Genomic DNA, 12,148 nt, shown 5'->3' with positions numbered 1-12,148 from the left:
TGGAAAGCATGCTGAATTTTGTTTATAAGAGTTGAAAAGAGTTAATAATACATTTCCTAGCAATCATGGCAGCTGTAATTCATCTAATGATGATCAGATGACGGAGGAGAGCGTTATAACCGGCGTTCATCCAGACATGCCGTGTAATCGAGCACGATTTCATCATATATCAGACGACTTAGCATTCAGAGCCGGCCTGTAAAACGGGGAACTGCTGCATGTTAACTGCGTTCAGCACCAATGTTTGGAAGTTACCATAAACGACTCGCAAACATAAAAAGGTGACGCGCTTCAGTCTTGCAGTGTGCTCTTGGCTTAAGGAAAGTGTGTGTATAATAAACACACGTTAAGCTGATAAGTGAGTTAAAAGCACCTTCTGTTCTGTGGAAATGAACCTTCATGGTATTCTTAAAACATACTGAACACTCAATCGGTAACACTTTCGAATACTGTTCCTTCATTGATGAAATTAATGTCAGAGTAACATTCTAGTAACAACTATTAACTAACAAGAAACTCGGATTAACAAATTAATAAGTAATAGCGCTCAGTTGAATGTGGTAGTTCACTATTAGCTTATCAATAACTACTATTTTTTTTTCATTCCTCCCACCCAGAGCCCAGAGAACTACTCTATTCAGGTTCATAATTAACGTGAATAATGCATAATTTATAATAACGGTAACCCACTAGTAATGATTCAAGAGTTACTACATCCTTCTAAAGGAACTACTAATTATTTGGACCGGTATTCTGAAGTGAAAAACATGATAACTACCTAATATTGACTGAAGTCATTGTAAGGTTTTGAGATTTTTTTAAAAGATTTTGAATAGTAATTTGGCAACACTAGTCATTAGTGTGTTGCCATGATCCTCACTTCAGAATACTGATCCAAATAATTAGTAGTTCCTTTAGAAATATGTAGTAACACTTGAGTCATTACTATCCAAAACCTTACAAAACCCCCGAAAGCTTATAATATAGTATATAGTAGCTTAGTTAGGCCTACTGATTAGCTAATAGTGACCTACCACATTTGACTGAGCGCTGTTAATCAGAGTTTCTTGTTAGTTAATAATACTTGAATGTTAATAGTGCGTTACTCCTTTGTTCCTGTATAGGTATTTATTCATTAATGAAGGAACAGTATTCTACAGTGTTAATCTCATAACGCCTAGAGGCAGATAATGTGAAATGTAGGCCTTCAAGTTACATTTCACGAACTTTCCATGTGGAACTGGAGCAGATCCTGTATCTGAGGACCCGCGTCACAGGGAGTTTTAATCTCTCCGGGGTCAGAAGATACAGACCTCTGCGCTCTCCGTCCCTTAACTCTGCAGGACGTGCTTTATTCCTGTGGTTTCTCTGCTCGCGATGGCAGATTCTCCGCGTTTGCACCGCACAGCTGAAGCGCTCCTGCATTACCGATTCCTTGCACCGGATTCCCTCTCTTTCTACACCGGAGCTTTGGATTGACTTTACCGGCTGTGTTTCCTCGGCTTCTCATCCAACACAGCTACAGTTGGCCGCCGAAAGCCATTTGATGGTTTGCCAGCTGGTCTGGGCGTCCATGAACGAGACGGTCTCGAAGCGCGTCGGTCTGCAGCAGGGGTGAGTGCTCACTTTACGGCCTGAAACGCTGCCGTTATCCGTGAGCACTTTCAGGGCCAGGTCGTAGTTCTTACGGGCGCTCATGCATGTCCCCACACAGTACTTAAACATCACGATCTCGTCCGAGTCGTAACCGAGGCCCAGATCACGCACCTTCATCTCCTTCTTCTCCAAACGACAGTCCTGGTTGCTCCGGCCTCGCGCGCGGTTGCGACGTTCCTTGCGGTTTTTAGGAGATTTCCGTGAACTGGAGTTTGTAGAGGAGGATTGCCAGCGGACTCGATGACCCTCACCTTCTTCGGCCAGCGACGGGTCTAAGGAGACAGAAAGCACAAGCTGATAGTAGAACTAAACACAGCATGTGTGACCAAACATGAAGATCGTGGCATCATTACTTATTTTGTTACAAACCCGTATGCATTTCTTTCTTCATGGGGTGACACAAAATGACATTACTAGAATGTGGCTGCTAAATTGGGTCTACTCAGTTCCTAAATAAAAAATAAATAAAAAAGCACCATTGAATATTTCATTAATTATGCAAGACTTAGCTGCTCGACCAATCAGATTCAAGGACCAGAACTGAGTGCTGATATGACTGTTTGGCTCTTTCTGCAACTTTCATTTTGTAGGTTGATTTAACTTATCAAATGTAGAAAAAGTTGGCGTTACATCAAGAATAAAGCTGCAAGCAGCGATGAAAGGGCCCTCGCACCCGTGCCACCGCCACCCGGTGGCTTTAGGAAGACAGAGCACGGTGGGCAGTATGTAAATATAGGGGGAATATGTTAAAGTAATTTGCCCCACCCAATTCTGAAACCCACATCACATGTACATTTTCACCACTTCTGAAGTGTGTGCAAAGTTTCATTAGTTTTCGAGCATGTTTAAGCCGGAGGACTATGTCAAAGTCATTTATTTTTATCACACTTCCTGCTACCAGCAGGTGGCGCTATTACAATAATCTAATATGAGGATGGTCATGTGTTCAGGACAGGACTCTTATCACACATGTGAAGTTTGGGGCAGATCGGACATTGTATGCCTGAGTTACTGCAGGCTGTCTGTGGTTGCCTAGCAACATCGGAACTGCATCATTTACACAGAAGTTATCTGATGATGCATATTTCACCCAGAGGCTGAAATTGGATTTGCACATCTACATTTTTGTCAGGCCGCCGAGGTCACATCCTTCGACGAAAACTCTAGATCTTCGCAATTTAACGTCGCAAAGGCCTTAAGATTAGACTGACAAAATATTATGTGGATCTGATTTAATCTCTAGGAGGAGTTCGTTAAAGTACAACATCAGGAAATTACGAAAAATGCACAAAATCTAGGAGGAAGTTCAAAATAGCTCACTTCCTGTTGTGTTTAGGGCTATGCTCCAAGAGACTTTTTTGTAGGTATTGGGTCATTACATGTATGTACCAAATTTCATACCTGTACGTGAAACGTAGAGCCGGGGCAAAATTTGGGGGCAATAATTTACCGAATTTGCCCCACCCAATTTTGAAAACCATATCACACGTAAATTTTCACCACTTCTGAAGCGTGTGCAAAGTTTCATGAGTTTTCGAGCATGTTTAGGCCCTCAAAAATGCAATTAATTTAGGAGAAGAAGAAGAAGAAGCGGAATAATAATAAACGGAGCAAAAACAATAGGGTCCTCTCACCATCGGTGCTCGGGCCCTAATAATAAACAGAGCAAAAACAATAGGGTCCTCTCACCATCGGTGCTCGGGCCCTAATTAAATAAAGTCAAATATTAGGCCATTTAGTTTGAGTTCACTCAAAATGGGCAACTCAATTTTTTTGAGTTTTCTCAACTTAAACAGATTTTTTTTAAAGTGCAATAGGTGACGACAGGTGACTTCTTTATGAGTGACGTTAATCATTCATTCAATCAAATCATTAAAAAAAATGCGGATTCACTCAGGAACTAAAAAAGTGACGGTCTTTTTGAATGAGTAATTGAATCATTCATTCAACCAATTGAATGGAAGTGATATTTGGTCACTATACACAGGAGCCAATGATGTTTGATGTAATTTACATAAAACCTAATCTTAATGGCAACATAATAGATTTGACATCTACAGCGGAGAGCAATATTTTTAATGCATTTCTACTCCTGTGTTAGTATAATCAAATACACTTGCAAATGCATTAAGTTCGCATTGGCTACTTATCATACCTTTATGATACTTTGAGTTTTTTTTTGGGCAACTTGACAGCACCCGTCCTCATTCATTATATGGCTAGGCTTTTCTTTACACACACACACACACACACACACACACACACACACACACCAAAAAAAAAAAATCATCTTTTGTGTTCAACAGAAGATAGAAGTCATCCAGGTTTGGAATGACACACTGGCATGAGTAAATGATTTTCAGGTGAACTATTTCTCCAGAGAATACAGCTTCTGGCACGTGGCTCTGATGCATTAAAATAGTCTCCATTCCTGGCAGCACAAGGCATATCCGCCCACTGTAATGTAACACTGGCATTTAAAAAGGTGATAACACTAGTTGCCCTGGTTCACACCTCAACAGCTGATAGTGTAACGGTGCACGTCTCTCCAGCGAGATCACCATAACAGTGTGAAATTCCTCCTGCTGTTACTGTCACTGCTCTGGACTATTGTTGTACTGTAACTCATGCAACTGAGCATTGAAAACATCCCATGACATGCCACATCATGTTTATAGAGTTTTGTTTAAAGTTGTTTAAAGGTTAGGAGAACCTTAGAATATGATTCAAACTTTCTCCAGGCGAAGATTGCCGTAATTAGCTTCCAAGGGAGCAATTTGCTTTGTCAAAACCTGCACAGAGGAGCTTTGGATTATTTGAAGTGGAACACAAAACTGACAAGTGAGAGAGCGCTGAGATTATTCGATCGCATGCATGAGCTGGGGAAAACGTGTCAAATGTACTGGGTGTGAAAACTACAACATCTGTGTGTCTCAATAAAGAAATAATCCTCCCTTTTAAAGGTGAAGTGCGTCATTTTTTGCGATATTGAAATACTTAATCTTATCCCAAGTAAATCAAACAGAAAATATCTCTACTAGTTGATTGATATTGATACTTCTAGTAGGGGGTTTCTTAGGTTCTGTTTACACCTGGTATTAAGTTGGTTTTGGTTGATTATATCACAATTGGTCGACGCTAAATGCAGGTGTAAACGGGCTCTAAAATATTTTGAGTAGACCGTCTACTCTCCGTCCACTGAACTGATGCGTGAACATTATAGGAAGAGCTCTAGCCAGACGGGATTTAAACTTTGTCGGATGAAGACCCAAGTTTGTTTTGAAGATGAAAAACGTACCAAGCACAATGTTCTCTCCCCATTCCTGATTTCTAACACACACTCACAGCGTTCGGCTGATCTTGCGTTTGTCAGAGGAGAAACTAAAGCTGATGCTCTCTGTGTGTTTTTCCGTCGTCTCCAGGCGTTCACATGTAAATTGCGTGAGTTTACTTTGTCCATTAGATCGAAAGATCTGAAAAAAAAAAACCATACATAACCCACCCATAGACCCTCCCCTTGAAGAAATCAACAATAGAGACGGATTAAAACACCAGGTGTAAACGGGAATGTGTCTCCATCGTCTGTGATCCAATCGAACAAAACACATCCTAGGCAATGTTTACACTTTAACTAATACACACAAAAAAAGTCAATGTTTAAGATATACAAATTTCAATTGTAAAGTAAAAGATAAAACATTTTGTATAAATCTTAATGGACCATTTCAGTTTATGCGATTCGTATTCGTAAGATTAAATGGAAATCATATAAACTGAAACGGTCCATTACCTTTTTCCATTAAGATATTTAAAAATCTTCATTTATAATTTGAAAAATATTATTCAGTTCAATTTGATGGAATTTTACTATACAATTGATATTCATAAATCTTTATGAAAAGAAAATGAGTGTATATAATGCTTATCCAATCATTAGTTAAATGACCATTTAAATATTACAAATGTCCAAAGAAAATTCTACACTAAGAGTGACAAAAGTGACAGTAAAGACATTTATAATGTTACAAAAGATTTCTATTTTAAAGCTGCAGTCCGTAGTTTTTCCTCTTTGTCACCATCTCTGTTCGAAATATTAAGAATATTTTTGATCAAATAAATAAAATCTTGCTGAGCAAAAGAGACAATTTTAGCTTTTTTTGGTCTATTTTAGTGTGTCCAGTCAGCATCCATTGAGAGCAGAGTGTTGGAGAATAAAGTCTAATTCAGTGGCTGCGAAATGGACAATATCACGGTTGATTTCCTGAGTGTAAACACTGTGACCCTATAAAAACATTGCTCTTTTTGTTTGCCCAACATGTCAACTTGTGGCTCAACCAATGTTGATCATGTTTATCATATTGCACAAAACAATGTCTTCATGTTAGCATGGACATGTCAGCATCAAACGTCAGAAGATCCTTAGAGCTCATTAAAGAGAAAACAGGCAATCTCATTTAGGTCTGTATGTGTAGTGCATGTCCTCACAAGAGACACTCATGGTAAGTTTGCATTCCACTCGTGTCTCTGCATTATTATGTGCACAGATATTGTGTTTCCACGAAGAAAGCGAACAAAAATACAATCAGTTGCAAGGAATTCGCCTTTAAGCAAGGTGTGAGCCGTGACTCTGTAGAAATGCAAAAAAGGTGTACATGGTTTCAATAGTCTACTTTTGACATTCTATTAACTATAAGTAACTTTGCAACAACATGTCAGCTAACTCTCATTAAAGCATTAGACTGTTAGGTTCGGGTGCGGGTTAGTAGAATAAGTTGATGTGTAGTTGCAAAGTTACTCATAGTTAGTAGAATGTCTAAAGTAGTCCATCGAAATAAAGTGTTTAGAGTACATAAACATTTCCAGGTCACATTTCACCCAAAATAAAAGAAGAAATCATATTTTGCATTAAAGGAGTAGTTCACTTTAAAAAAAACTTTTGCTGATAATTTACTCACCCCCATGTCATCCAAGATGTCCATGTCTTTCTTTCTTCAGTCGAAAAGAAATTAAGGTTTTTGATGAAAACATTCCAGGATTTTTCTCCATTTAATACACTTTGCTGGGCACCAAACGGTCCAAGGTCCAAAAGACAGTTTCAGTGCAAACGGCAAACTGTTCAAAGGGCTTTAAACGATTCCAGACGATGAATAAGGGTCTTATCAAGCGAAACGATCGCTCATTTAAAAAAGAAATAACAAAGCTTAAGTTTTATAAGCTCAAATGCTCGCCTTGCTCTGTTCTGTGTGACTCTCCTGTTCGAACTCGTTCATCAAAATTAACGAATCTTTTAACGAGTCAATTCGTTCATTTCGTTCGTTAAATGCATGCGTTAAATGAACCAAATGACTCGAAAAAAGATTTGTTCATTTTGATGAACGAGTTCGAACAGAAGAGTCACACAGAACAGAGCAAGGCGGGCATTTGACATTATTAAACTTAAACTTTGTTATTTTTTTTTAAAATGAGCGATCGTTTCGCTTGATAAGACCCTTATTCATCGTCTGGTGTCGTTTAAAGCCCTCTGAACAGTTTGCACTGAAACTGTCTTTTGGACCTTGAACCGTTTGGTGCCCAGCAAAGTGCATTATATGGAGAAAAATCCTGGAATGTTTTCATCAAAAACCTTAATTTCTTTTCGACTGAAGAAAGAAAGACATGGAAATCTTGGATGGCATGGGGGTGAGTAAATTATCAGCAAAAGTTTTTTTTAAAGTGAACTAATCCTTTAAGGAGAATAAAATAAAGCCTATTTATGACTACAAAGATATTAACCATTGTGACATTATTATCACATTTAAGCCCATTTCATCTCCAAATTCTCAGTACTGTAATGCAAAGTCTGAATGTTTAACTTCTTATTGTGTCAAAATATTAAACAATTTTTTATTTTTTCGTCTATAAATCACAATGCAATAAAATAAACGAGGAGTTTAAGCAAAAAGGTTTTTGTCAGTTGTTTTTTCTAGCCAGCAATAAGAGTTCATTAAGAGTTTTGTTTTAGTGCTCAAAGTCTGGAATGAAAAGTCAGAGATCTCAATATCAAACAAACATTTCTCATCAAATGCTGAATGATCTGCTATCCACATTCATTGTATAGCTCTATGCCAATTATTGACTCATTCGTGACTATTTCTATTTCTCCCAAGGAATTTTACGAGAAGCATCTGAGACAAAGTTGGTATTAAAATGAAACCTTTATTAAGATTGATCTATTTTCAGTGCAACATCCACAAGCTTTAGAGGAACAGCCTACACACTTCGTGACAACGTATAATTTTGAAATTGCTCACATCTATCACCAAGTGTAGTCGATGGCTTAATTTTACTGTGGGTACGGACCAAAAATTTTAATAGCAGGCTTTGCAGCAACGTCAAAGGTGGATGAGGCTTGTAAATGAAAGTTCATTACTTGTGTTTGTTTTCTGTAACAGTGAATTGTATGTTAAATTCGGTCCTTAGAAATGGTCCTAAATTAGGATCATATGTGATAAATATATCATATGTCATGTGAATTCTGTCCTTTGGTTTAAAAGACAATGTTCAGTAATATTATCGATTTCATATGTAAGCAGATGCTTATGTAAAATAACGTGATCATCAACATTAAACAGCATATAAATCAAACCTGCCTTATGTTACTGAATGAAATGTCGACCCAGGATGAGATATAGGACTGTGAAGCTCTAACGGGTGTCGATCTACTACATCTGTGTTTTGATCATCGTTCTGAATCCGATCCAATAGTCTTTGACAAAAAGACTGTTTTTTTGCTCAAAATTGTAAAGTGTTGATTAAAAATTAATTCTTTTGATATATTGCATGTTCTGATATTCATACAACAAAAATAAACTTTTGTGAAAATGATCAAAAATGCTGGCAATGGCTGAAAACTATTTTAAAAACGCCGGTGGGGAAAAAGTTAATAAATAAGTCGCTATAACAATATAATATAAGTATCTGTGGCTAAAAGCATCGGCTAAATGTATATAAAAATAATGTGACATTTTGCATTTATCAGTATTATATATTTGTAATATCTGAAAAGAAAAATCTGATGTTGGAGACACATTATATATTTTCGGCCAAGGGCAAGATTGCCACTTAATATATATAATATATAATAGTTCACTTAAAAATGTAAATTCTGTAATCATTTACTGTCCCAGACGTTGTTTCAAACCTGTATGAGTTTCTGGTGAACACAAAGGAAGATATTTTGAAGAATGTTTGTAACCGAACAGTTGTTGGACCCCATTGACTTCTACAGTAGGAAAAAAAAAATACTATGAAAGTCAATGGGGTCCAACAACTGTTCGGTTACAAACATTCTTCAAAATATCTTCCTTTGTGTTCAGCAGAAGAAAGAAACTCATACAGGTTTGAAACAACTTGAGGGTGAGTAAATGATGACAGAATTTTCATTTTTAAGTGAACAAATTATTTTAAGTATAAACCGTGACAACTAGCCCCGGTTTCCCACACACTGTCACTGACCGTGCAGTCCGGCCCACGGTGCTCTGCTCTGCCTCTCCTCGAGGTCTTTCTGCGGGCCGGGACGTTCTGGACGGTTTGAAGAGCTTCTCAGCTTGCTAGGACGGGGTTCTTCTGTCTCCTTCTGCAGGAAATGTCCATCAACCAGACCCAGAAAACATACAAACACCAGCAGCATCACCTACAGGAACAACAAATGAAGTCAACATAAAAACTGGTACAGCATGTATGACCTGAAAGAAAGCCAATAACACGTACAAAAACAAGAAAAAATCGCTAGTAGGTTAATCTCCCCGTGCCGTCGCAACCTGTCCATTACTCCTCTGTGTTATATAAACCCTGAGTAAACTGATCCGTGATGTCCGATCGGCTTATTCACATGGATACGCTTCCCACCCCCAAACCTGAAGAACAGCCGACCAATGATCTAACACAGCCAACACTTCAGACTCTTTAATTACTTAAGTAACACCCAACACCGTCGTGGATCCCGACGCGTAAATATTTCAGGATGACTTTAATGAATGAGTGTCTGGCTGTAAAGATCCGATGAGCAGGAGTGAAAATGGACCGCGTTTGACATACAAACAACTCCAAACTGACACGCTTGGTAATGTATTACAGCAAGACCAAACAGGGATTGAGATGTTATGTCAGACAGCATCAAAGTGTGTGTTTATTTATTATTATTACATATTTAATGATTTGAGGAAAGCTCACCTTCCAGTTTCTCAGGTGACACCGGACAGGGGCGGCCATGCAATTCTCCGGACTTCTCCACCCTTTGCCATCTAGAAAGCAAAAGAAAAGATTTTATATATATATATATATATATATATATGCATGACAATACACTCACCTAAAGGATTATTAGGAACACCTGTTCAATTTCTCATTAATGCAATTATCTAATCAACCAATCACATGGCAGTTGCTTCAATGCATTTAGGGGTGTGGTCCTGGTCAAGACAATCTCCAAACTGAATGTCAGAATGGGAAAGAAAGGTGATTTAAGCAATTTTGAGCGTGGCATGGTTGTTGGTGCCAGACGGGCCGGTCTGAGTATTTCACAATCTACTCAGTTACTGGGATTTTCACGCACAACCATTTCTAGGGTTTACAAAGAATGGTGTGAAAAGGGAAAAACATCCAGTATGCGGCAGTCCTGTGGGCGAAAATGCCTTGTTGATGCTAGAGGCCAGAGGAGAATGGGCCGACTGATTCAAGCTGATAGAAGAGCAACTTTGACTGAAATAACCACTCTTTACAACCGAGGTATGCAGCAAAGCATTTGTGAAGCCACAACACGCACAACCTTGAGGCGGATGGGCTACAACAGCAGAAGACCCCACCGGGTACCACTCATCTCCACTACAAATAGGAAAAAGAGGCTACAATTTGCAAGAGCTCATCAAAATTGGACAGTTGAAGACTGGAAAAATGTTGCCTGGTCTGATGAGTCTCGATTTCTGTTGAGACGTTCAGATGGTAGAGTCAGAATTTGGCGTAAACAGAATGAGAACATGGATCCATCATGCCTTGTTACCACTGTGCAGGCTGGTGGTGGTGGTGTATTGGTGTGGGGGATGTTTTCTTGGCACACTTTAGGCCCCTTAGTGGCAATTGGGCATCGTTTAAATGCCACGGCCTACCTGAGCATTGTTTCTGACCATGTCCATCCCTTTATGGCCACCATGTACCCATCCTCTGATGGCTACTTCCAGCAGGATAATGCACCATGTCACAAAGCTCGAATCATTTCAAATTGGTTTCTTGAACATGACAATGAGTTCACTGTACTAAAATGGCCCCCACAGTCACCAGATCTCAACCCAATAGAGCATCTTTGGGATGTGGTGGAACGGGAGCTTCGTGCCCTGGATGTGCATCCCACAAATCTCCATCAACTGCAAGATGCTATCCTATCAATATGGGCCAACATTTCTAAAGAATGCTTTCAGCACCTTGTTGAATCAATGCCACGTAGAATTAAGGCAGTTCTGAAGGCGAAAGGGGGTCAAACACAGTATTAGTATGGTGTTCCTAATAATCCTTTAGGGGAGTGTACACCGGCACTAAAGTAGTAGTTACAGTCAACAGCCAACATTCTCTCATTATGTTCAACTCTGCATTTCTGAATATTATTTCATTGGTGGAAGGATCACTGTAAACACTCCTTGTACAGAAAAGAGCTGTGATCCAAAAACAGCAGCATATTTGACAGACATGATTGTGACGAATGAATGAATGATGAATCAATACATTTGAATTGTTCGCGGTCAAAAATGGGAGACTGATTTCATCTATTGGAAACGTTTGGCACTGCTCCCAAACAAAATCTTTCTGAAAGCTAATTTTTTGAGATATTATCAACCTAAAATTGGGAACACGGATTGTTTAGATTGATGGCTTTGATTTTATCACAGTTTTAGAGCAAACGTGTCTTGGAAAATATATATTTCATATCAAAATTAAAAATGAAACAATAATTGTTGTTAGTTTTAACTTTTTTTTTTATCTTTAACCTTAAACAAAAAAAAAAAAAATTCTCTGCCAAATGTCGTCTTTAAAAAGAGACCAAACTTAAGTCTGTGCTCCAAAACATTCAAGATTTATGGCAGATTAACTCTTACAAAAATCATGATGGAAGCTAAATTGAAATTTTAGTAAAGTTTAGCTTTACTTCCAAGCTAAACTGAAATTTTACTTTCAGGTCCATGCTCAAAAAGTGAAGAAATGGATTATAACTACTGCATGAAAAATAATTTAGTACCATAAAATTCCCTAAAAAATCTTAATTTTGGACGACATGCAAACAGTACCAGAGGCTTAATATGTCACAAAATGAAAGTTATTTAGCCATTTTCTATTGTTAAATTGTCCTCCGCTAAAGGCAAAGATACACACTTATATAGACGCACAAATAACATCAATCAGATTATATTATAAATAGATGTATAGATGCTAATTTGTGCTATGGACATTCATCGAATTATGTAGC

General features: G+C 38.3%; 1 protein-coding gene across 1 annotated transcript in view; it reads right to left on the bottom strand.

Annotated features, from left to right (window-relative positions):
- Positions 1-1,167: 1,167 nt before the first annotated feature.
- Positions 1,168-12,148, bottom strand: part of LOC130100593 (neurturin) — a 22,476-nt gene continuing 11,495 nt past the window's right edge. Inside the window, exons 2-4 of the mRNA XM_056266105.1 lie at positions 9,868-9,938; positions 9,151-9,328; positions 1,168-1,928 (exon numbers count right to left, since the gene is read on the bottom strand). Of these exons, the coding sequence (XP_056122080.1) occupies positions 1,507-1,928; positions 9,151-9,328; positions 9,868-9,938 (671 nt within the window). The 3' untranslated portion in view covers positions 1,168-1,506. The remainder of the gene's footprint in view (positions 1,929-9,150; positions 9,329-9,867; positions 9,939-12,148) is intronic.

Source organism: Rhinichthys klamathensis, unplaced genomic scaffold, assembly GCF_029890125.1.
Source record: "Rhinichthys klamathensis goyatoka isolate OS25496 unplaced genomic scaffold, OSU_Roscu_1.1 h1tg000244l_1, whole genome shotgun sequence".
NCBI lineage: Eukaryota > Metazoa > Chordata > Actinopteri > Cypriniformes > Leuciscidae > Rhinichthys > Rhinichthys klamathensis.
This window is presented reverse-complemented; position numbering and strand designations above follow the sequence as displayed.